Consider the following 25,601-nt stretch of genomic DNA (forward strand, 5'->3'; position numbering starts at 1 on the left):
TCGGGTAAATGCTGCATTTTATTAATATCAGCAGGACTGACTTAAATGGGGCCTGCGTGTTGTGTAGCCTTGCCTTTAATCTTTGTATACATGCCCGTCAGTGTGAAAGAAACTATTTGCATATATATTTGCATGTACATGCAACCACACTTAAGTAGTGGCCCTCGGCATATGCTGAGTATCACTGTGGCCCCCAGAGCTTCCAAAGTTGAGTAGCCCTGCATTAGCAAATTCGCACTCTGGGTGATAAAAAGGTTGAGAGGCACAAGCTAGATTGGCTTTGCAGCTTGGATTTCCTTAGAGTTAGGGTTTAGGGTTACACAAGTGAGGCCTCTCTCTAGCCTGGGACTATAGTTTACTCTTTGTCCCTCAGGTATTTCCCAGTATCTTGTTGCAGGGAGAGTAAGCCCCCTCCATTTCGTTGTTCCCCTTGTATCTCCTCTTCCCGCTGGCTGAAAGCTCTTTTGCTGTGGCCTGGGTCAAACAGTTGCCAAGGTGCAGTGCTGCCTTGGCGAGGTTTCCATGGCTGGCCATTCCAGGGGTAACCTAGGGCCTGTGCGTTGTCTCGAGAAGACATTGTTTGGCTTCTTTAATTGTTGTCCCTGAGGCCCTGTTGAACGTCACAACGTACATAACTTCACATGCAGCGACAACACCCACAGCCCAACGAGACATGGATGTCTAGCGGATAAAGGCTTTGAGAACGACACCTTATAAGCCCTACTCTCTACTGAACCGATGGCAATTGCCTGAGAGTGGTGAATATTGGGGTGTCGGGGTGTCACATCCAGATGTTCCTCCCACTCCCCAGGGCCCCCAGTTTGGCTGTGCACCTGCTGAAGTTCGCCATTGGCCACCGGCCCTGGTCTGGTTCCACACGGAGCCGCCCTGCCTTCCCCAGACAGTCGCTCCTGAGGCCAGAGGAAACGCCTTTCCCCGCACTCGGCACGTCAAAGCCTGAGCTGCGTGGGGAGGAAGCTTCCTGGCCTCTCTGCCCCGGGGGCTCCGTGCCACGCTAACCTGCCCGCTTGTGTCTAATCTCTGCGGGACGCAGGATGAGGCCGAGAAACTGATGTTTCTGAATTGTGTCAGCACCCTCAGCAGAGCCGTCAGCGCCCAGAGCCCGGAGGGGAACCTGGATGCGTTTATCAGCAAAGCTCTGCTTGTGGAGCGGATAAAGGCGAGTCCAACACCCGCGTGGGGCACTGGGCGGGCTCTGTGGCCACCTCTGCCAGCCACTGGGCCGGGTCAGACCTTGGCCTGTGGCACAGGAGAGCCTGGGGCCAGGTGCCTGCTGCCGCTGGCAGAGCGGGATCTAGTCTCTGCAGCAGCTGCATGGACGGGCTCCTCCAGGCTCTCACGCTGCACCACGTCCCTGCCCTTTGATCGCTCTCCTGCCTCTGCCTCCAACTGGCCAGCACCCTCCTTGCCTGGTGTGGTGGGTGCAGCTGCCGCCCCCGGGTCGAATGCAGAGGGGAGCTAACCTCTCTAGAGCAACTGCAGCCCCCTGGTCACACGCCCCAGGGCAGCATTAGCCTTGTGGGCCCCGTGTCGCACGAGGAGCTCACATGCAGCCGGTTACCATGGCAGCCGTGTCTTCCGGTTAGAGCCCCCGGCTGGGACTGCCTTCTGCTCCCAGACACAGAACCGCCCAGTGGCTCTAGGGAAATGGACAGCGTCCCCCTGCGCCAGCTTTCCACGCCACCGGCCCCCTGCTCAGAGCCCCACGCAGCGCTCGGGGACTAGCACCATCTGCTCCATAGAGCTGGGAACACTTTGCCCCCCACGCTGCAGAGAGCTTCCCGGGGCTTAGCTCCCTTCCCTGGGGCTCAGCTCACCTGGACCCGACTCCCAGTTCTGCAGGGAGACCCTGGGCTCGTCCCATCTTCCTCCGTGCCTCAGTTTCCCTGCTAGGCCTCATCTAGTGTGCTCTGTGGGACAGGACTGGCCCTCACTGAGCACCTGGCACAAGGGGCCCGATCTAGGGGTAGTCTCTGGGTGCTGATGCTGACGGAGCCAATGCAGTGCGCTGGCGTGTATGCGGGGGGCCCTGTCTCTGTCTTGCACTGCCCGGCTGGGGCTCTGCACGCCATCAAGCCGGCAGGAGGACGACCGGGCTGCTGAGCCCACATGTCACAGGCAGGGCCTGTTGGAGCATGGAGCCCGCCTGCCATTTCCCCACGCTGTGTCCCCAGATGCTGATTCATCACGAGCCCGTCAACGCCCTGACAGGGAGGGTGCGCCAGCAAGCAATGCTCACCCTCATGGAGCTGAGGTACCCGCCCCACCCGGCCCCAGGGCAGCCAGATGCACCAGCCTCTTTGCCGCGGCCAGTTCTCTAGGGCATCCCCCCTCTGTCCTGCTGGAGCTGTCTGCTCCCCACTAGCTTCCCTGCCCTCGGGCACTGGAGACTGTCGCCGGCACCAGGGGGTTGGTGGTAGAGGACCCTTCGGAGCTTGGCCTCATCAAGTGGCCCCTGACGATGGGGGAAGGGGGAGGACCTTTGGGACCCCTAAGCGATGGCTCTGGGGCCGGAGGGGCAGCTGGAGCAGAACTGGGGTCGCTGCCGTTTGTGCCAGCTGTGTCATGCTGGCAGCCCTGTGGCTGAGAGGCTGGGCAGGCTGAGCCCTGGGAGGTGGCACTGCCTGTGTTCGGTGCCGCTGGCGCCCTGCTCTGCCTTTGCCAGGCATCCGGAGGGTGTGGGCTGGAGATGGGCTGGTGGCTGGACAGGTGCCCCCGGACTGGGAGGGGAGGGCAGGGCAGGTGCTGGAGCAGCTCAGGGCCATGCTCTGGCTATGGAGATGAAGGGGTTAATGCCAGCTGGGCTGCCCCCTGCCCCGCCCAGCTGAGTGCCCTGTCCAGCGGGCTGCGAGCCCTGAGCTGGGTGTAGGGCTGGATTCCTGCCCGGACCCTGCCCTGCTGGTGTGAGAGGAGGCAGCACCAGCTCCCTCCTCCGGCCCCTCCCCTGGGACCCCGTAGGTCTGTTTCCACGCCCGGGGAGCCGGAGACCTCAGCATTGGAGCATCAGTCCCTCCTCTGCCCTCCAGTCCACAGTGTCTCTTCTCTTAGCAAAGTGAAGCCTCCGCTGCAGGGTCTGGACCAAGGCAGCCTGCTCGCCGTCTGCTTCTCCAGCGTGTTCTCCCTGCCTCCAGCAGAGACCATGCAGGGCGCCGAGGCTGATCTGTACACCCAGGTAAGCCCCAAGTGGCTGTGTGGAGCCTCCCAAACCGCATGGGGATCCTGCCAGTTGCTGGTGTGCCTGCCCGCTGGGTTACCTGGCACTGGCACAAGCGAGTACTGATCACAGCTCGTCGGCAGGACTTCACCGCCGGAGAGAAAGGAGCAGCTCCCTCCTAGGGCAGCAGTAGTAGGCATTTATCCTTTACGTGCACCAGCAAGTAGTGGGAACAGACACTCCCTTCACAAGCACATTGATCCCCCCATGTGTACCTGGGGCACTGGCCTGGGATGGGCAGCATCAGATGCGCCTGGGCCAGGGGGAACCGAAGCTTGGCTGGAAATCTCTCCTCCTGCTCCAACTATGGAGGCCAGTCTGACACTTCCAGTGGGCAGCGGCCACAGCTTCTCCCTGGGGACAGCAAAGGCAGGTGGGGCCGGAGGAGTCTGCCGCAGGCCCCCTGCGGGTACAGGGACTGGGTGAGCTGGGATCCCCGGGGCTGCCATGGCCGGGGGGTGTCTCGCCAGGCTCTGGTTCAGCACCTGGCTGGGTAATGTCCCTGCTCTGGCACCCTCTCTGCTCTGCGTGCAGACCCTGGAAGCCATGGACGGGATGCTGAAGGCCCTGATGTGTAAGGATGAGAAGCCCGACCTTGTGGAGCTGCAGAACATCTTGGAGGTCCGGAGGCAGCTGTGGGGGTGGGGAGGGGACTAGTCTTGTAGCTGGGGTGGGGCTCAGGGCCCAGAGCTCCGTTTAATCCCAAGCACGGGACACGCTCCTCCCAGTACCTTCTGGGCCAAGGCGCTCAGCCGGGAGGCCACGTGTCCTGCTGGATCTCAGAGATTCTGCACGGGGCAGGGGTGGAGCCACCTGGGATCTGCCATGTTCTCCACTGAGCCCCTGTCCCACGCCGCTGTGTGCAGAGCCTGGGGCTGGGTGGGGTGCAAAGTTCTCACGGCCCTTCCTGTGCCCTAAGGCCCCACCCAGCAATCACACTGGGACCCCTGGGCTGCAGGCCCTGAGCACCACCCGTGGGCCCCCCAATCTGGCCAGAGCCTAGTTCTGGGCCACAGGCGGTAGATTCTGTGGGTGGTCTGTGGCCCAAGAAGAGAGACGTGTCCATGGCAGAGGTCCTGTCTTCTCGACCCCAGAGCCTGGGAAGAGGGAATGACAGAAGTGCCGGGTTGGGAGGGGTCTCAGGAGGTCGCCTACTCCACCCCTGCAGTGAGGCAGGGCCAAGCATTCCTCGACCATCCCCGATGAGAGTCCAGGCTGGTCTTTCAAACCTCCATGCTGGGGAGTCATGTCCCGAGGTCCCCTGTTCAGTGCTTCGCCACCGTAGGGCTTCTCCTGACCTCTCACCGAACTCACCCTGGCTGCAGATAAGCCCATTGCTTCTCGTCCTGCTGTCGGGACACAGAACCCTAGAACACTAGAGCTGGAAGGAACCTCGAGAGGTCAGAGTCCAGTCCCCTGCCCTCACGGCAGGACCAAACTGGAGCCAGGCCAGAGGTCAGCGGCAAAACCGATCCTTGGTTTAGAAGAACAAACCTATGAAGAAAGATTGACCGAATTGGGCATGTTTAGTCTTCAGGGGACACCTAATGAGAGTCTTCAGATACGTCAGGGATGTAACACAGAGGAGGGTCACTGACGCTTCTCCATGTGGTCTTCCTGACCACACTCCATTCCCAGGAGTGTGTGAGCAAGACATGAGAAGTCATTCTTCCGCTCTGCTCTGTGCTGATTTGGCCTGAGTTGGAGTATTGGACATTAGGAAAAAACTTCCTAATTGCCATTAGTTTTTTTCCTAATGTCCAACCTAAACCTCTCCAGCTACATCTAGACTGGCATGATTTTCCGGAAATGCTTTTAACAGAAAAGTTTTTCCATTAAAAGCATTTTCGGAAAAGAGCGTTTAGATTGGCATGGATGCTTTTCCGCAAAAGCACTTTTTGTGGAAAAGCGTCCGTGGCCAATCTAGACGCGCTTTTCCGCAAAAAAGCCCCGATCGCCATTTGCGCGATTGGGGCTTTTTGGCGGAAAACAAATCTCAGCTGTCTACACTGGCCCTTTTGTGCAAAAGTTTTGTGCAAAAGGGACTTTTGCCTGAACGGGAGCAGCATAGTATTTCCACAAAAAGCACTGATTTCTTACAGTAGGAAGTCAGGGCTTTTGCGGAAATTCAAGTGGCCAGTGTAGACAGCTGGCAAGTTTTTCTGGAAAACTGGCTGATTTTCTGGAAAACTGGCTGATTTTCTGGAAAACTGGCCAGTCTAGACACAGCCCTCTTGTGTCCGGTTCTGGGCACCACATTTCAAGGAAGATGTGGAGAAATTGGAGAGGGTCCAGAGAAGAGCAACAAGAATGATGAAAGGTCTGGAGAATATGAGCTATGAGGGAAGGCCGAAAGAACTGACCTTGTTTAGTTTGGAAAGGAGAAGATTGACAGGGGACATGAGAGCCGTTTTAAAGTATCTAAAAGGGTGTCACAAAGAGGAGGGAGAAAAAATTTTCTCCTTGGCCTCTGAGGATAGGACTTAAGCAACGGGCTTAAACTGCAGCAAGGGAGGTTTAGGTTGGACATTAGGAAAAAACTAAGGGCAGTTAAAGAAGTTTTTTCCTAATGTCCAATACTCCAGACATGGTGCTCTGCGCTAGTGCACCTTAGAATGACATTTCCCTTTCTCCCAGCAGCATGGCGCTGTTCGTTCCCAGTCAGCATGTGACCCGGGTTAGCCCCCCGCTTCCTGCAGTCCTGCCTCCTGCCCCGCGAGCCCCACTTTGTCTGAGGACATTTGAGTTTTCCTTCCTAAGTGCAGCTTGTCCCATGTGTGTGTACTGGATTGCGTCTTGTTGGCCAAGTCTCCAGTTCAACAAGCTCATTATGATTTCCAATCTGTCCTCAGCCGTGCTGGTAGCCCCGCCCAGCGAGGTGTCCTCCGCCGATTTTACAAGCAGGCGCTAACTGAGCTGGTAGTGAAACTAGTACCGGGCCCAGGCACCTCCCGAGGGACCACCCCGAGACATCCCCTCGGTGTGCCACGAGACCCTTGTCGCTGCTCTTTGAGTCGGGGCTTTCACTCAGCTGTGCACCCTCCTTCTAGTCTCTCAGCTAGACCTCAGTTTGCTGGGGCAGATGTTTTGGGGGGCTGTGTCAGAAGCCTTGCTCAATTTCACATACCCTGTCCACGGAGGAACCTAGACTGTTTTGACATGGTTTGTTCAGGACCAATCCATGCAGGCTAGTCCTCCTAACCCGAATAGCTCCTCCAGGCTCTGACACGGCATCTTTAATCCTTTCTTCCGTTTCTCTCTGGATACCCGAGTTGGGCCGACTACCTAGAATTCCTCAGGGTATCTTTGTTCCCTGTTCAAAGAGAGGTTCTGCATCTGCTTTTCTCCAGTCCTCTTGGACCTAAGGCTGTGTCTAAACTGGCATGATTTTCCGGAAATGCTTTTAACAGAAAAGTTTTCCATTAAAAGCATTTTCGGAACAGAGCATCTAGATTGGCAGGATGCTTTTCCGCAAAAGCACTTTTTGTGGAAAAGCGTCCGTGCAAATCTAGACGCGCTTTTCTGCAAAAAAGCCCCAATCGCCATTTTCGCCATCGGGGCTTTTTTGCGCAAAACAAATCTGAGCTGTCTACACTGGCCCTTTTGCACAAAAGGACTTTTGCCCGACCGGGAGCAGCATAGTATTTCCGCAAGAAGCACTGATTTCAGACAGTAGGAAGTCAGTGTTCTTGTGGAAATTCAAGCGGCCAGTGTAGACAGCTGGCAAGTTTTTCCGCAAAAGCAGCTGCTTTTGCAGAAAAACTTGCCAGTCTAGACACAGCCCCTGAGGCTCTGCTGACTTGAATACACCTAACTTATCCAAATCATCTTTCACCTTTTCTCTCCCTAGTCTGGCCTGTGTTCCTCCCCCCTTATTGTTAATGTTGCGGTGAGCATTAACCCTTTAACCCCGCTAGCAAAAAAAGGCATGAAATAGCTGGACTTCGTCTGTTTCCTCAGTTATTTGCTCTTCTTCTTTGCTAAGTAGTAGTCCGACACTTTCCTTTGTCTTTCTCTTGCTCCTAATGCATTTATAGATCCACCGCTGATTGGCTTTCATGTCCCTTGCTAGTCGTCATTCAGTTTTGCCTTAGCCTTTCTGAGTTTCTCCCGACGTGCTTGTGCAATTTTTTGCATGCCGCCTTGTCCCAATTCGTTTCTCTCACTCTCCCAGTTCCTGCTCCCCTGGACCACATCCAATGAGGTGCATGAGCGGCTGAGGGCAGTGGAAAGGATCGCCTGGCTGATCAGACTCATCGCTGGGCATCACAAATTCAAGGTGGGCAGCCTGGGCCCTGGCTTGCCTCTGAACTGCACTGAGCAGCCTCGCGGTGCAGTGGGCACTGATGTCACTGGGGTCTATCCACACTCCAGTGGGCTTTGCGCTCCTAATTCTGTCCCCTTAGGACCGCGGTCTGCCCTGAAGGCTGGGTGCATTTGCACAGGATTGCCCCACGAGCACCGTCTGAGCCCCGGTGTCCGGGGGCAGCTGCCTGGTTCAACTCTTTGCCAGTCATCATGGGACTGCTTGGCTAGGTCTAGACTGGCATGATTTTCCGGAAATGCTTTTAACGGAAAACTGGCCAGTCTAGACACAGTCCTTTGGTTTGGCACCTCCAGGGCTGCAAAATGAATTTCTCCCCGCCCCCTTCTGGGCACTCTCGGCCATTTAGCTGCTCCAGCTGCTCCATCCTCCCATGGCAGGATCTGGAAGGAGGCACCCTTAGGCAGCAGAACTGAAGGGGGAGGGGACCAAGTGAGAGGGATGGGAGGGGCCAAAGGAGCAGGAGCATTATGGGGCAGGGGCTTGGTGTGAAGTGGGGAAGGGCAGGGAGCCAGCTCAGGGCCTGCGGGAGGCCCAGGGAAGGTCTCTGGCAGCAGCATTTGGGCAAGAGGACAAGGCTGCAGCTGGAGGAGAGCTGCTCCTGGCCTGGGGTCCCTGCAGGTGCGAGCTGGCGAAAGAGGCCGGGATTACGAGTTTGTCTTGGAGAAGGAGGCTCCACACTTGGGGCAACGTTTGCTGACTTTGCTGCCCAGGTTTCATGCCCCTAGCAATGCCCCCCCACCCCGGCTCCTCCTGCTGTCTTGGTCACTGCACTGTGCTCTGCCTCCCCATTGCTGGTGCAGACCCGGGGGAGTCGTAGCACTGGGCCCGCAGGGGCGGGTGACTCCCTTTGCTCTCTCTCCGTCAGGGCGTGGAGGGGTTCAGAGTGCCGGGCCAGCTGGTGGGCTGTCTCACCCTGTGCTGTGCGGAGCACGAGCAGGAGATCTGCCGCTGGGCCGTGGATGGACTTCACCACCTCTACTCCTTCATGCTGCGGCAAAAGTGTAAGAGCCCTAGAGACCCTGCTCTGCCCTCACTGCCCTGACACGGGCATCCCAAAGCCAGAGCAGCTAGTTACTGAGCTCACCTGCCTTTGCTGCATCCTTGCAAACACTGCACCATTCCCAACCCAACTCGGACTGAGCCTGCACCGTCGCTAGGGCTTCTTTTGGGCCTTAGAAACTAAAAAACGTCCTCATTATCCAAGCTCTGCACTTCCCCCATGTCTTTAGCATCCCCTATCCGTGTTCTACTCTTCATACCTTACATAACGTTGGACATAGTGAGTGAGAGCAATGGTTCTTCTAGCCCAGGACTGTGTCTTCCAAGAGCAGCCGGGCCAGATGGTTAAGAGGGAATGAACAGACTGGGAAATTCGGAGTGATCCCTTCCCTGGTGGCCAGTCCCAGCATCTGGACGTTTAGGGGCACACAGAGTATGGGGCTGCGTGCCCTGATCGGCTTGGCTAACAGATGGCTCCAACTTTCACAAACTTTTCAAACTCTTTTTTGAACCCAATTATATTTTTGGCCTCCACGACATCTCACAGCAATGATTTCCACAGGTTCCTGTGCGTTGTGTGAAGAGATGCCTTCTTTGGTCTGTTTGCAACCGCCTGCCCAGGGTGACCCTTAGTTCTTGTGTTATGGCGGGGTGAAGAATGCTTCGCTGGTCCATTTCTCCACACCAGTCAAGAGAGTACAGCCCTCTATCATACCCTCCTCCCAGCCCCCTTAGTCTCCTGTTTTCTACAGGAAACAGGCCCAGATGTGGTCTGTACTGCAGACCTGTATTGTTATATCTACCTTGCTGGGGGTGTGAAAAATCCACCGCCCTGAGCAATGTTTGAACCAGCCGCGCTCCTTGTGTGAATGTGCTGTGCAATCTCCCACCAACGGCTCCTGCTGCACGGGGACATAGTCACAGTGACGGCAATGCAGTGTGTTAAGTGTAATGTAGCTCCCCATACTTTTAATCTCTCCTCCCATGGAAGCTGTTCCCTACCCCTGATGTCTGCTGCTCTTCTTGGCACTCTTTACAATGCTGGTTTCTGTTCCATGATGAGGTGCCCAGACCTGCCCGCAGGACTCCAGCTGTGGGTGTCCCAAGGTGTGACATAGTGGCATTGTGATATTTTCCCTGCCACCTCGCCCTTTCTCCATGGGTCCCTGCATTGTGTGTGTTTGTTTAACTGCTGCTGCACGTTGCGTGGCTGGTTCCAGAGAACTATTTACGGTGACTCCAAGGTCTCTTCTGTAGGTGGCAATTTAAACCCCATCGTTTCGGATGTACAGCTGGGGCCATGTTTGCCAATCTGCATTACTTTGCATTTATCAGCATTGAATTCCACCGGCCGGTTTGTTGCGCAGTTTGGGGAGAGCCTTTTGCAGCGCTCCGCTGTCTGCTTGGGACTCACCTCTCTGGAGTAATGTTGGATCATCTGTGCATTTTACCACCTCCCTTCCCCCTGCTCCCAGATGGACTATGTTGAACTGCACTGGTCCCAGCACGACCCTGCTATTTACCTCTCTCCATTGTGAAAACGGGCTGGTAACTGGGGCTCTCCCGTCCAGTGAGGTATCATGACTTCAGGGTGATCTCCCTCTGCTCCAGTTTGATGTTCTCCTTCCCCGAAACCAAACCCCTGTTTGCCCCTGGCTATCTGTGAGCTCTATGGCCTGCTGTCTGTTTCCCCTCCCTGGTTCAGGCAGGACCCTGGCAAAGGACAGCACAGAGTATCTGCAAGTCCTCAGAGACTGGCAAGCCGAGAACACCTTCTGGTTCGCCTGGTTCACCAACGCCAGCGATATAGCCGTGGTAACTACCATTCGTGCTTCATGGGAGTGTTGTGCCCAGAGTTAGCAGGGGGAGGAATTAACATCCCCTGAGTCTGTGGGGAGGGACAGACCCAGCTGTGTGACTCACCCACCTACGTGCCCAAGATGCACTGGGGCTCATCTGAACCTTGTCAGGCCTGGAGGGAGACGCAATAAAACCCTCGTTGCATCCACAGCAGTGCTGCTGAGCACTAGCGCGTGTATCCGTGCAGTTTGCACCCCGGCGTGGCGATGCACGACAGCTCCGGATTGCCGACGAGGTGCAAGAACCCAGTCCTGTCCCGGCAGAGCGGGATCTGCCTGCGCTCCTGGCCGGGCCGGTCCTGGCTGCTTGGCCCCCCGGGGACAGCACCGGGCGGGAAAAGGGGTTTCAGTGGCAGGTTTGTTCCAGATGTTTGGGAAGTACCTGCACCCGGCCGAGCGCACGGGCTTCATCCTGGCGGCCATCGACGGCATGAGAGACGACAGCGTCCACGACGCAGTGGAGGCCAGGCACATGCTGCATGCGATCCTGGGAGTCCCCATCCCAAGCTTGGAGAGGGTGAGAGCTGAGCCCCTCTGTGAGTGGCTCTGGGCGCGAGGCGTCATGGGAGCAGGTCTCTGGCCTGTGCTGTGCAGGGTCAGGCGAGGTGATCGCCAAGGTCCCTTGTGGCCTTGGACATGGGCGCTGGCCCAGGGCTGTGGGCTGGGCTGGTGGGGCGGGACTCTGGGGTGCGGCAGGTCCCTGGCAGCCCAGAGGGCGTGAGGAAGCCAAGCCCCTGTTTCCCCCTTTCTCTCCCAGGTGTCAGAGGCCGTGAGGAGCATGTACCACAACCTGGACTCCATCAGCGAGACGCTGGCCCAGCAGGAGCTGCTGAGGTCCCTGCTCTTGCTGGGCTACCAGTACAGCGAGGAGGTGGTGACGGCCCTGCTGGGCTGCTCGCTGTGGTGCGACAGGTACGGGGAAAGCGGAGCCTCCCGGGATCACCTGCCCCCTCCCCGGCCCCGCGAGCTGATGCTTCTCCCCGAGGGTTTTACGGGCCCACCGGCCCCAGAGACAGGAGCCCTCCCTGAATGGCTTCCCCTGGGGCGGATGCAGCCCCCTTGCTGGAGCGGGAGGGTGGCTTGGGGGGACCCAGCAGGCGTGCCAGCGCCGGGGGCTGCAGGACCCAGCTGCCGTCGCCTCCCCCTTTGCAGGGCAGCCGTGGAGATGTGGCGGACCCTGACGTCCCACCCCAAGACCACAGGAAGGATCCTGCGGGAGCTGCTCAAAAGGCTGCAGGAGGGGCCGCTGGGCCAGCGTCGCGACACCGCTCAGAAAATGGCTGCCGTCACCCCCCTGGCCGTAAGAACCAGCCCCTGCAGCAAGGGAAGGCGCGCCGTGGGTCCCCCTAATGGCCTGGCAGGGGCCACCCCCTCCTTGCTGGGGTGGGAAGGGGCAGTGCCCCCCATGTCCCAGGCTCCCCTGTCTGCTGCCCCAGCCTATCCTCAAGGTCCTTCCCACAGGCACCCTGCTCTGGGGTGGAGCCGAGTCTCTTGGGGACCAGCCTTCCCCTTAACCAGCCAGGAACCTCACTCTGGGGATGCCTCCTCCTGGCCCCCTCAGCTGGGCTCACTGCCCCCTTGGGCTGGGCATGCCACACAGACCTGCGAGGGGACCCACCGGGCTGAGGTTACACTTGTCAAGCGACAGCCCCGGCACCATCCTCCGACTCGGCTTTGCCCTGGCGTAGCCCAGTCCTGTAGGCCTGCTTGGGGAACACGCCCACTGGCTCGGACACAGGAGAGGGAGACAACCCCCCTGAAGCCCAGCAGCCCAGAGCGAGAGCACTCCCCTGGGACGGGGAGAACTGGGTTTATTCCCTGCCCCACTGGGTCTCCCAATCTCTCCTGTTGAAACAGTGCCGCTGGGTATAAAATGCTTAGTCGCGGGGCTCTAACTCTTGTTGAAGAAAATCAGTGTTTTGTGGCATTCCAGGATGTTCAGATTTTGGGCCACACCCGTGGGTGGGGAGGGCGCCCAGCTGGGAAACCCAGGGGCTAATCCCTGCTGTAATTAGGAGTGTGTGCTCCCAAGTAGAAATAGACACTGACCTCCTTTCCGGCCGGGGGAGGGGGTTACCACACCCCCTCTCTCCTCGGCGTTGCCCTATTGGCTGGTGTAGGTGACTCCCCACTGTTAGGTTCATGGATTTCACGGCACGGAGGCATCTCTGTGATCATCTAGTCTCTCTGGTGTGACACAGGCCAGAGATCTGTCCCCAGAGCAGAGCTTAGAGGGGGACCATCCCATCCTGCTTCAGAAACGGTCAGACACGGAGAATCCCCCCCATTGATTCATTGATGACTCTCCCCGTTATCCGTCCGCCTTATTTCCCGTCTGATGTGTCTACCTTCGACTTCCAGCCCCCGGGTCAGGCTCGTCCTTTCCTGGTAGACCAAAGAGCCCGTTATTAAATGTTTCTTCCCCTGTAGCTGTCCACTGACTGTCCTCACGGCCCCCTCGCCTGTCTTTGTCCAGAGGACTAGCTTGAGTTTCCGGAGTCGATTGCCATGAGGCAGGGTTTCTAATCAAACAGGGTTGGGAACCCTCTCCCAGGTACATCCACATTCCTCTTGAGTAGCGGGCCTGGACACAAGGCCCAGCAGTGGTCACACCCCTGCCAGATACAGGGGAAATAACCTCTCTGTCCCACCTCGAGCGTTTCCCGATTACTGCTCCCCGGGTGGCGTTCCCCCTTTTGGCCACAGCGCCACACTGGGAGTTCCTGGTCAGCTGATTGTCCCCACGACTCCCAAGTCCTTCTCAAAGTCCCTGCTTCCCAAGGTAGAGCCCCACGCCCTGTAAGCATGGCCTGCAGGTTTTGTTCCTAGCCAGATACATTTACAATGAGCCGGTATTAAAACACGCACACCATGGGCCTGTCCCACACTTTTCAGATCACTCTGAATCGGACCCAACCTCTTCGTTCGTTTGGGTGTCAGCTGCAAACTGTATCAGTGATGATTTTATGTTTTCTGCCAGGCCCTTGATAAAAATGTAAAATTGCGTAGGGCCAAGACCCAGTCCCTTGCAGGGACTGCAATGCTGAGTCCCAGTTTACAATTACAGTTTGAGACCCATCAGACAGTTTATAAGCTAATTCTTGGGTGCCACATTACTTCTGTTTCATTCTAGGGTTTCCATCTAAATGGTGGTGTGGTCAGAGAAGACCTCTTGGGATTGTTCCCCAGTTTGCTGATCACTAATACCTGCCTTCCTGGTCTCTGGAGCTCCCTGCCACCCTGTGCTGCTGGGCCAGACCCTCTGGTCTCCCCCAGACAAGGCCCAAAGTTGTGGTTACCATCCTCCCCCCACCCGCCGGAAGAGCAATGCAGGCACTGAACCACTTCAGCTCTGGGAGGATGCAGTTCTAGGGTACATAACTCAGGAAACCAACCCTGAAAAGTGATCAAAACCCCAAATCAATCTGTCTTTGTATAAACATTTTACAGAAGAAAAGCTCATGAGGACGTTCACCCTCTTTCTCAATGAAAGAGAGATATTCACACTGGTCATTCCTCCAGCTAGAAGCTATTTACACTGAGCTTGATAGTAAACAAAGGGTTTTTATTAAGTACAAATAGTAGGACTGAAGTGGTTTCAAATGAAAATGGACAGATCTAAGTAAGTTACTAAATTACAATGAAAAGAAAACATATAGGTATTATTCATAAATGATCTGGAGAAAGGGGTAAGCAGTGAGGTGGTAAAGTTTGCAGATGATACCAAACTGTTTAGGATAGTCAAGACAGAAGCAGACTGTGAGGGACTCCAAGAAGATCTCACCAAACTGAGTGATTGGGCAACAAAATGGCAAATGAAATTTAATGTGGATAAGTGTAAAGTAATACACATCTGAAAAAATACCCCCAACTATACGTACAGTATGATGGGGGCTAATTTGGCTACAACAAATCAGGAAAGAAATCTTGGAGTTATCGTGGACAGTTCTCTGAAAAGTGTGCAGCGGTGGTCAAAAAGGCAAATAGGATGCTAGGAATTATTAGGAAAGGGATAGAAAATAAGACCCAGAATATCTTACTGCCCCTGTATAAAACTATGGTACGCCCACATCTTGAATACTGTGTACAGATGTGGTCTCCTCACCTCCAAAAAGATATTTTGGCCTTAGAAAGGGTTCAGAAAAGGGCAACTAAAATGATTAGGGGTTTGGAACAGGTCCCATATGAGGAGAGGTTAAAGCGACTGAGACTTTTCAGTTCAGAAAAGAGGAGACTGAGGGGGGATATGATAGAGGTCTATAAAAGCATGAGTGGTGTGGAGAGGGTGAATAAAGAAAAGTTATTTATTGGTTCCCATAATAGAAGAACTAGAGGACACCAAATGAAGCGAATGGGTAGCAGGTTTAAAACTAATAAAAGAAAGTTCTTCTTCACACAGCGTATAGTCAACCTGTGGAACTCCTTGCCAGAGGAGGCTGTGAAGGCTAGGACTATAATAGAGTTTAAAGAGAAGCTAGATAATTTCATGGAGGTTAGGTCCATAAAAGGCTATTAGCCAGGGGATAAAATGGTGTCCTTGGCCTCTGTTTGTCAGAGGCTGGAGAGAGATGGCAGGAGACAAATCGCTTGATCATTGTCTTCGGTCCACCCTCTCTGGGGCACCTGGTGCTGGCCACTGTCAGCAGACAGGATACTGGGCTAGAAGGACCTTTGGTCTGACCCAGTACGGCCGTTCTTATGTTCTTATGTAGGTAGTTGTAGATCAGTGAAAAACTTATTTCAGACAGATTCTTGCCATAAAGAGCTGTTCCTATTTCAAAAATAATCTTAAGGTCACAGACAAGAGTCTTTTATCCTGACTTGATCTCCAGCCCTTTGTAGCCTTTCAGGGTTTACCAGGCCAGTGGAAGACAACGGGCTGATAGCTTCCCATTGCTTAAACTGACTTTTCCCAGGGCAGAAACATTTTGTTCTACATCCCCCCCTTTCGTGGAAAAAGCCAGGGTCAAAGGGGAATCCCGGTACCAGGTGGTACTAGACATGTCTTACTAGTCCAATCACTTTTGGACTTACAGGACAAAAAAAGGCTATTTACAAGTCATTAAGTTGCTCACCAAGTCATTAAGACTTCCAAGCTGGGCACCAGAAATCGGTCTCATTAGCACATTTAAATCTATAAACCGCCTCGTTATTCATATTTCTAATTTTTCATACAAAAGAATGCACCAAAATAGGCTCTTTGGCACCAGCATTGATCGGTTACATGAGGTGTTTTGTTCAAAGCATCTCTGAGTTCATAAAGCATGGGGAAGGGGGGGGGGGCTCGTCACAGGTGGGTGTCGCCTTGCAGAGGTCCATGTTCTACAGCATCAGTACTGTTACCTCTAGCGAGCAATTTCATAATCTCATCAAAAAGCAGATGCCAGTTGGTGCGTCAGGAGATGGACCCATATTGATTTGCATTAATTATGTTAGCCTCGTTAGTTCTTTATGAAATGAGTCTTGGACCAGCTGCTCCCTTATCTGGCCCGGGATCGATGGCAGACTGACAGGCCCTTCTGTGGTTCTAGCCAAGGTGTCAGGCTAGGAACTGAAGCCAGTATCCCAGGCCTTAGTCCCCAGACCACCACTCCTCTCCAGGTGCCTGGGGGAGCATGGGGAGGATGGGGCCCTGTGGTGAGATCTGTCTCCTGTTCTTGCTGCAGGCCACCAGAGCCCTGTACGAGATCTTCCAGGAGCCGGGCTGCAGGCGGGAGGTGCAGGAGCTCTACCCTCAGCTCTACATCGCCCTGCTCTTCCAGATCACCTACACGGTGGAGCCGTCGGTGCAGGACATCGCTTTCTATTGGAGGGTGTGCAGGCAGGAGAACACGCCCACGCCCCTCAGCCCAGTCAGGTACATCAGTCTGGTCAGCCTGCCTCCAGACCACCCACGGCCTGCAGCACGGCCTGGCCTGGCTCGCACGGTAACCAGACTCGCTCTGCACACAGGTGCGTGGTGAAGGCCATGAGGGCCTTGCTCCGCTGTGCCGGCTACGGGGACCAGGTCACCTTCATCCAGAAGCAGGGTGGCTGGGACATGCTCGCCAGCTCCGACACACACCACAAAGGGGTCTGCCTGCTGGCCCGGTGAGCGTCGCGCCCCTGCCCGCAGCAGGGCTGAGGACACGGCTCCATTGCTTTGCCCCGGGGGTCAAATGTGGCTCCCAGTCGACGGCTCGGCCTCCGGGCTGTGGGCTGAGGGGCCATTGGCTGCTTCTCACCCTGCTGCCTGGCTCAGCTCAGCTGGGGTAGCTCTGCCAGCCCGGGACATGAGAGAGGGAGGGAAAGTCGCCGGTTGGCCCAGCTTCTGGGGGTGAGCGGGAGGCTAACATCGAAAGCGCCAGCACTCGTCTTGGTCCTGTCTAGGCTGTTCCCTCCCCACCTTCTGTCCGGGCACACAACGCCCTTCTTCGCCTGCCGCTCTGGTGCAGCCCCCACACCGCATGCTCAGAGCTGACCTCGGGGCGGGCGCCCTGTGGAGCATTGAAGGGGCGTGGAGGCCACTGAGCATTTCTAGCCGGCAGGAACCAGTCTGTGCCAGCGTCGTGGAACTGGTCGCCCGGGGTCCCCCTGTAAATCGAGAACCTGGCTTGCCCACCTTGAGGAGGCGGGGTTTGTGTTTCCCGTGCCAGGGCCATGGTTAGGAACCGTTTCCAGGAGCGCTCCTGGATCTTCCACCAGCTGATGGCCATCCTTGACAGAAGGGACGACAAACGGCACATCCCGGCCATGGCCTTCTTCATACAGGTGAGCCTCAGAGAACCGCCCTGGCCCGGTAGTGGCTGGAGCATGTGCATGAGCAGCGGCGCCGATCGAGGGCCAGGACAGGGTGGGAGTGAACAGGGGCAGGGGAGCTACAGCCGAGGGGTGGACCTTGCTCGCTCTGGACACTGCAGTTACCTGCCCTGGCTGGTGTCCTTGGGATGGGGCAAGGCCCCAGGGCAGGGTGTCTCCGGCTCCCAGAATTCAGCTCCATAGAAGGGTCCCTTGTGTGACCTCAGGCCTGAGGCCCTGCAGAGCCTTACGACGTGCACGTGCCGCGTGCAGGCCAGCTCACCTGCCTCTCCCACCCAGCAAAGGCTGCAGCCTCGTGTCCTGCGTGCAGCATGGCCCTAGAGCCCTCCCTTGCCTGGGCCTTACAGAAGGAGCAGGGCAGGTCTGGTTCTTGGCTGAGCCTCCGGGGGCCCCACAGCCCACGCCAGGCCCAGAGCCGAGTCACCGGGGCCAGCCCCTTTCTCTAGCTTGTTTCCCGTTGGTGGGTTAGCTCCTGCAGTGCCCTGACCTCGGCAATGAGCTGGAAGACGCCATCCTGGACCAGATGAGCAGGCAGCTGAGAGACCCCAACACCGTGGTGCGCTGGCTGGCACTCAAAGGCCTCTTCAACCTGGCCCTTCACCCAGAGAAGGTGAGAGGGGAGTGGGCTGAGGGATAAACCCTGAACCACAGGGCTGGAGCCATTGAAACCTTCCCAGGGCACATGGCATGGCCTAGGAGTCAGGAGCCCTGGGTGCTGTCCCCAGCTCCGCCACTGACCTGCCGAATGACCTTGTGCAAGTCTCCTCCCGTCCTGTGCTGTTCTGCAGGGCAGAGCCTGGCTCCCAAGGGGTGCATCTCTGGGTGTGAGCAGCACCTGGCACTGCTGGGCCTGCTTGTGTCTGGGGTCTCTGTGATACAAAGAACCCATCACTGGAGTGGTATCAGAGCTGTGGACTCTAGACCCCTGGGGAATGCTGGTGACACCAATCAGGGATCCCCAGACAGAGCCATTTTGCTTAAATTAGAACATAAGAACATAAGAATGGCCGTACTGGGTCAGACCAAAGGTCCATCTAGCCCAGTATCCTGTCTGCTGACAGTGGCCAGCACCAGGTGCCCCGGAGAGGGTGGACCGAAGACAATGGTCAAGCGATTTGTCTCCTGCCATCTCTCTCCAGCCTCTGACAAACAGAGGCCAAGGACACCATTTTATCCCCTGGCTAATAGCCTTTTATGGACCTAACCTCCATGAAATTATCTAGCTTCTCTTTAAACTCTGTTATAGTCCTAGCCCTCACAGCCTCCTCTGGCAAGGAGTTCCACAGGTTGACTACACGCTGTGTGAAGAAGAACTTTCTTTTATTAGTTTTAAACCTGCTACCCATTAATTTCATTTGGTGTCCTCTAGTTCTTCTATTATGGGAACTAATAAATAACTTTTCTTTATCAGCCCTCTCCACACCACTCATGATTTTATAGACCTCTATCATATCCCCCCTCAGTCTTCTCTTTTCTAAACTGAAAAGTCTAAGTCGCTTTAGCCTCTCTTCATATGGGACCTGTTCCAAACCCCTAATCATTTTAGTTGCCCTTTTCTGAACCCTTTCTAAGGCCAAAATTATTTTCTGAGGTGAGGAGACCATATCTGTACACAGTATTCAAGATGTGGGCGTACCATAGTTTTATACAGGGGCAGTAAGATATTCTGTGTTTTATTTTCTATCACTTTCTTAATCATTCCTAACATCTTATTTGCCTTTTTGACTTCTGCTGCACACTGTGTGGAAGTTTTCAGAGAACGATCCACAATAACTCCAAGATCTCTTTCCTGATTTGTCGTAGCCAAATTAGCTCCTATCATACTATACGTATAGTTGGGGTTATTTTTTCCAACATGCATTACTTTACACTTATCCACATTAAATTTCATTTGCCATTTTGTTGTCCAATCACACAGTTTGGTGAGATCTTCTTGAAATTCTTCACTCTGCTTCTGTCTTGACTATCGTAAGACGTTTAGTATCATCCACAAAATTTACCACCTCACAGCTTACCCCTTTCTCCAGATCATTTATGATTAAGTTGAACAGGATTGGTCCCAGAACTGACCCTTAGGGGACACCACTAGTTACCCCTCTCCATTTTGAAAATGTACCATTTATTCCTACCCTTTGTTTCCTGTCTTTTAACCAGTTCTCACTCCATGAAAAGACCTTCCCTCTTATCCCATGGCAATGTAATTTACACAAGAGCCTTTGGTGAGGGACCTTGTCAAAGGCTTTCTGAAAATCTAAGTATACTATATCTACTGGATCCCCCTTGTCTGCATGTTTGTTAACCCCTTCAAAGAACTCTAATACATTAGTAAGACAGGATTTCCCTTTACAGAAACCATGTTGACTTTTGTCCAACAAATTATGTTCTTCTATGTGCCTGACAATTTTATTCTTTACTATTGTTTGACTAATTTGCCCGGTACTGAAGTTAGACTTACTGGTCTGTAATTGCCAGGATCACCTCTAGAGCCCTTTTTAAATATTGGTGTCACATTGGCTACCTTCCAGTCATTAGGTATGGAAGCCGATTTAAAGGATAGGTTACAAACCACAGATAATAGTTCTGCAATTTCCCATTTGAGTTCTTTTAGAACCCTTGGATGAATGCCATCCGGTCCCGGTAATTTGTTAACATTAAGTTTTTCTATTTGTTCCAAAACCTCCTCTGACACTTCAATCCAGGACAGCTCCTCAGATTCATTACCCATAAAGGACGCTGCAGATTTGGGAATCTCCCTAACGTCCTCAGCCGTGAAGACTGAATCAAAGAAATCGTTTAGTTTCTCCGCAATGGCTTTATCGTCCTTGATTGCTCCTTTTATATCTCGATCATCTAGGGGACCCACTGGTTTTTTAGCAGGCTTCCTGTTCCTAATGTACTTAAAAAACATTTTGCTATTTCTTTTTGAGTTTTTGGCTAGCTGTTCCTCAAAATCTTTTTTTTTTTTTTTTTGCTTTTCTTATTACATTTTTACACTTGATTTGAGAGTGTTTATGTTCCTTTCTATTTATCTCACTAGGATTGGACTTCTACTTCTTGAAAGATGCCTTTTTGTCCCTCACTGCTTCTTTTACATGGTGGTTAAGCCACGATGACTCTTTTTTAGGTCTCTTACTATGTTTTTTAATTTGGGGTATACATTTAAGTTGGGCCTCTATTATGGTGTCTTTAAAAAGTTTCCATGCAGCTTGCAGGGATTTTGCTCTAGTCATTGTGCCTTTTAATTTCTGTTTAACCTCCTCATTTTTGTGTAATTCCCCTTTTTGAAGTTAAATGCCAGGGTGCTGGACTGCTGGGGTGTTCTTCCCTCCACAGGAATGTTGAATGTTGTTATATTATGGTCACTATTCCCAAGCGGTCCTGTAACGGTTATCTCCTGGACCTGATCCTGCGCTCCACTCAGGACTAAATCGAGAATTGCCTCTCCCCTTGTGGGTTCCTGTACCAGCTGCTCCAAGAAGCAGTCATTTAAGCCATTGAGAAATTTTATCTCTGCTTCTCTTCCTGAGGTGACATGTATCCAGTCAATATGGGGATAATAAAAATCCCCTATTATTATAAAGTTCTTTATTTTGGTAGCCTCTCTAATCTCCCTCAGCATTTTAATGCCAGTGTCATTAGGAACCATTTCCCCCTATGAATTCCCTTTTGAAGCCTCATAGACGTTAACTACCGAGGTCCTGGGTGCTGCTCTGACAGGAGCTGGCAAAAGCTCTTTGCCACGTGGCTCTTACCAAGTTTGAGACACGTGGTTCAGTGCAGGCAGAGACAACTCCTGGGTGGTAAATGGCAGCTGATCAGCCTGGCCAAAGAGGAGACAATCTGCAGCGACACCTCCCCTCGGCGCACCAAGTCATTCCGGTGTGGGGAACCCGCCCTGCCCATAGGGTAGACGGGGAGAGGGCCATTCTCCGCGCTGTACACCAGTCCCGCTCTTCTGTCTGCCTCAGCCTGCTCAGACCCTGCTTGTGCTTGGTTTTTCCTTGGTTGGAGCAAGGCTGTGGCTCCAGGAGGGAGAAGTGGGCAGGAGGGGGAGGCTGGGTCCCACAGAGCCCCGGGCACAGGCCAACAGCTGGGAGCCTGGGAACCGGACAAAGGAGCAGAGCCTTTGCACGTAGAGCCAGGACCCGGGAGCCCCTGTGCAGGGCCAGGAGCAGGGCCTGGGGCTGGCAGCTGGGACTCTGGGTATGGGTGTGTGACGCCACGTTGGGGTTTTCCCATCTCCTGCACCCCCGTAGTGGCACGGACAGACTCCGCCAGCCCGTAGAACAGAGGGAGTTTGTTGCTCCTCCAGGATACAGCACAGCACAGATGTCATCTGGTCACAGGGCAGGCCTAGGATACCTCAGCCCCCCTTGAGATGGGGGAGACTGGGCCCCTAAATCCCAGCCCTTTTCCCTAGACTGTCTCCTCCATGCTCCCAGACAGAAAACTAACTCACTTCCAGCCCTGCCCCCCAGCCAGGGGACATTCCACCTTCCTTTGTTTCTTTCCCTGGGGGGTAGCTGGTCCGACAGGTTGAGAGACCCTTGCCTAGTGACTCATCCCCTGCCCTGCTGGGCCGTGCTACAGACAGCCGCCAGTGGGGGTCACCCACAGCCCCAGCGTAGCAACTACGTCACGGGCCAGGAGCAAAGCCCTGTGTTCCCGGGCCTGTGTTTGGAGGGGAGGCAGATGTTGATTTGGTTAGGGTTAGGGATGTGAAGGATTTGAATGAGTGAATTGGTTAAGGGGTACGCCTCTTCCTTAACAAGTGAGGCTTATCAGCTATAGTTAACCAGTGGGGCTGGAGCACCTCCCCACCCCCCACAGGCAGGGGCCTCTCTGGCATCCTGACCCCCCACTTATCCCCCTTTAATCTTTAAACAACATGTTTCCCCGGTTAGCCAATGCAACGGGGTTTTACATCCCTCTCCGGTCTCTTGCGGGTGTTGGCAAAGCAGCTCCTCCTTCCACACAGGTGGGGAAACTCCAGCGCCTGCTGCCAGACATCCAGGAGCGGCTGCGGGAGGCCGACCGGGGTGTCATCACAAAGGCCATCGGCGTCCTGAAACTCATCCTCACCAGCCTGGACCGGCAGAGCGCCAGCCCCGCTGCGGTGCAAGTGGCCGAGAGGCTGCTGCCCCTCTTTGACAACGTAAGGCCTGGCGGGAGACCCTCCAAGCCACGGCGAGGGAAGGGGGGTGGGTGGGGGGCTGGCGGGGCCTGGCCTGCTCCTAGCCTGTTCCCGCCTTCCCCGGCTCCCCGCTCTCCGGCAGAGCGCATGGCAGTCAGGGCGGGAACCTGCCCTCCCAGCATGGAGCCCACCGCCGGCCTATGGGCTCCAGAAGGAAATGCTCCATCTGCGGGTACCCGCTCCCCCCTTTCTTCTCCCCTTCGTTCCCATGGCAACACAGCATCAAAGGAGGGGCTAGTTCTGCCCTCCTCTTTCATAAAGGGGTGTGCCGAGAACCAGCCCCCTCCGGCGTGTGCACCAGACTGAGGGTCAGTCCGCACCGGAGGGAGGAGAAAGGGGCCCACCCGGTGCGGCCTTGCAGGGGTAACGAGGGGCCACCCAGCTCACACAAAGCTCAGTCCCACCCTCAGCTCTTCCCAGGGGGCTGAACCCCCAGCCGATCAGAGAGCCAGGGGTGAGCTCTCTAAACCAAAGCCCTGTCTGGGGGGGCACAAAACAGGCCCTTATGGGGGTGGACAATCCAAACCAGTGCTAAGAAGGCGACGCCCGTCCCAGGGGAAGGCGAAGAGGCCTCCACAAGCAGATGGCACAGCTGCCGGTGTCCCCTGCAGTGCAGCCCTGATGCCCCCGCGCCCTGCCCAGGGGTCGCAACTCAGCCTGCCCCACCACTGGGGTGAGGGCAGCGGGCTAGTAAGATTCACATGGGATGGAGGCTGCCTCTGTAATAGCCTGTTACACTGTATTATGCTGTTCGGCTACTAGGTGGCACTGTGTGATACCTCATTGAACCGAACTCAGCGCATTCAACCAGCCCAGATGAACCCATCTGCAGTGCTTAGTATCTGCCTCTGGGCCTGGCAGTTCGGAGCCCGGCGGCACCTCTGGGCCTGGGCAGTTCAGAGCCCGGCGGCACCTCTGGGCCTGGCAGTTCGGAGCCCGGCGGCACCTCTGGGCCTGGCAGTTCGGAGCCCGGCGGCACCTCTGGGCCTGGCAGTTCGGAGCCCAGCGGCACCTCTGGGCCTGGCAGTTCGGAGCCCAGCGGCACCTCTGGGCCTGGCAGTTCGGAGCCCGGCAGCACCTCTGGGCCTGGCAATTCGGAGCCCGGCGGCACCTCTGGGCCTGGCAATTCGGAGCCCGGTGGCACCTCTGGGCCTGGCAATTCGGAGCCCGGTGGCACCTCTGGGCCTGGCAATTCAGAGCCCGGAGGCATCTCTGGGCCTAGGCAGTTCAGAGCCCGGAGGCACCTCTGGGCCTGGCAATTCGGAGCCCGGAGGCACCTCTGGGCCTGGCAGTTCGGAGCCCGGCGGCACCTCTGGGCCTGGCAGTTCAGAGCCCGGCGGCACCTCTGGGCCTGGCAGTTCAGAGCCCGGCGGCACCTTTGGGCCTGGCAGTTCGGAGCCTGGCACTTCTGGGCCTGACACATCAGTTATGAATAAAAAAATCTTACTTGAGGCTCAGCACCTTTTTCCTTACAAATTAAGCACTGTCCATCTGGTGTGTGCAGACGAGCTCTGTAGCCAGTCCAGAGCTGGTTCAGGCATGTGACATGACTCAGAGTAAAGTGAGAACAGAACCAAAAGATTGCAGCTGGAAGAAGCGGCACCCAAGTTTGCAGGGTCTCATTCCCATGTGCCTCTTTGATGCCCCAGAGAATGTCACTTTTCACAAACCTTCAGAATGGAGAGACTGGAAACAATGCTGTGCCAGATTTCGCATTGCAAACAAGCGGCACAAGGAACTGGAGATAGATGGGTATTGTCTTAATGTATGCAGTGGGGAAGTAGGCAGCATGTCTTAACACACTTTGACTTTACTGAAGACCATCACTAAGATGAGCATGGAAGGGTTCTGGCTGTGTTTGATGCATACTTTATATCTCAGAGAAATGTGGTTTATGAAAGAGCATGTTTTCACCAGAGAATTAAAGACTCCTGCATCCCCTGACTTACATTCCCAAAAATCACAGTTTTCAAACATAGAAATATCAGAAATCGTCTGGCTATAGCGTTAAAAGATAAACACTTTCACAGAGACAAGGCAGATAAGGTATATAGGATACACCTTATTGCTCTAGTGTCTTGGGACTGACTGTGAAAAAAACCCTTTCACAATAGCTACAGGGATTAAACTCTAGCCACAGCTCTACAGATAACAAAAGAGACAAAATTAGTCAAACAGGCAAGAGCACATTGAAACACCAGAAACTAACTTATAAGATATAAACAGACACTTGAGTGTTTAAAAGTCTTTATCGTAAAACCCATGGGGCAAACAGAGAAAACTCCCAAAGTAAGAGAGCCGAACTCCAGCCAACATGCACAAGGTATGAAGAAGTCATAGCCCAAGAGATGACCAGCCAGTGGTGCATGGTGTAATACATGTATGAAAGGTGGACACGTTGTATCTCTTTGCTGCACCAAATCAGTTAGGGAGTTGACTCACATTGCAGATAATCAAGACCCATTGTGATGACATGGCTGGCGCCCACCTGGAGCCTGAAAATGAATATTTATGGCAAGACGTGAAAATTGACTCAGATGCTGATGTCACAGTCATCTCAGATGGGACTTAACCCCACCCCGAGCTCCATCTGGCACAGCTGGGGGGATTCTGTACTGCATGGGCCACTTTACCACCCAACCAACGTACAGAGACAACAGCTGAGGCTTCCGTGTGTATGGATCAGAAACCAGAAACTTCTCCACTGCAGCATGGCCGCCGGGACGGATGGAAGAACTCAAGGATCTGATGCTATTGGGCTTTTGCAAGGTGACCGAGTCCAGTTCACCTTAAGAGGCAAGGCTGAACCAAGCAGTGTGCACACCACTCTACAAGAGAGACCCAGAAAAGGGTTAGCTATAGAGTTTGGTGGTTCTCATGGGCTATTTTCCAGCTATGTGGTAATACTGTGCTTGAAAGACCTTGCCCGTCGGGTGAGCACGACCGCCACAGCCTCCTTCCCACATCCTCTCTTGCAGGAGTCCAGCAAACTCCGGATGCTCTCCATTGCCCTCTTCAAAGCCCTGCTGGGCATCGTCACGGAGCCCTACCGGTGGTGGATGAAGGAGCACGTTCTCCGGAGCCTGGTCCCGCTGCTGCTGCTCCTGCATGATGAGAATCTCAGCGTGTCCCAGGTGAGGCCAGAGCCTGCAGCTGAGCGCGTTACCCGTGACCAGTGAGTTGTGTGCG

At 54.8% G+C, this 25,601-nt stretch overlaps 1 protein-coding gene across 7 annotated transcripts in view; it reads left to right on the plus strand.

Moving 5' to 3' along the window:
- The window catches only part of LOC102456071 (maestro heat-like repeat-containing protein family member 7), a 33,328-nt gene that overhangs the window by 3,963 nt on the left and 3,764 nt on the right, over nt 1–25,601 (plus strand). For 6 of the 7 annotated variants that reach the window (XR_012897849.1, XM_075910175.1, XM_075910178.1 and 3 more), the window contains exons 4-19: nt 1,055–1,180; nt 2,196–2,275; nt 3,070–3,193; nt 3,770–3,856; nt 7,410–7,514; nt 8,428–8,563; nt 10,267–10,376; nt 10,788–10,937; nt 11,178–11,332; nt 11,573–11,720; nt 16,087–16,277; nt 16,373–16,510; nt 17,056–17,170; nt 17,688–17,828; nt 22,197–22,373; nt 25,391–25,546. Coding sequence is in view for 6 of the 7 variants with exons in the window: in XM_075910175.1 (XP_075766290.1) it covers nt 1,055–1,180; nt 2,196–2,275; nt 3,070–3,193; nt 3,770–3,856; nt 7,410–7,514; nt 8,428–8,563; nt 10,267–10,376; nt 10,788–10,937; nt 11,178–11,332; nt 11,573–11,720; nt 16,087–16,277; nt 16,373–16,510; nt 17,056–17,170; nt 17,688–17,828; nt 22,197–22,373; nt 25,391–25,546 (2,139 nt within the window). In the remaining variant the exon portion in view is untranslated. The remainder of the gene's footprint in view (nt 1–1,054; nt 1,181–2,195; nt 2,276–3,069; nt 3,194–3,769; nt 3,857–7,409; nt 7,515–8,427; nt 8,564–10,266; nt 10,377–10,787; nt 10,938–11,177; nt 11,333–11,572; nt 11,721–16,086; nt 16,278–16,372; nt 16,511–17,055; nt 17,171–17,687; nt 17,829–22,196; nt 22,374–25,390; nt 25,547–25,601) is intronic. The other variant, XM_075910174.1, reaches the window with a different exon arrangement.

This window comes from Pelodiscus sinensis, chromosome 27 (genome assembly GCF_049634645.1).
Source record: "Pelodiscus sinensis isolate JC-2024 chromosome 27, ASM4963464v1, whole genome shotgun sequence".
NCBI classification, from domain to species: Eukaryota; Metazoa; Chordata; order Testudines; family Trionychidae; genus Pelodiscus; species Pelodiscus sinensis.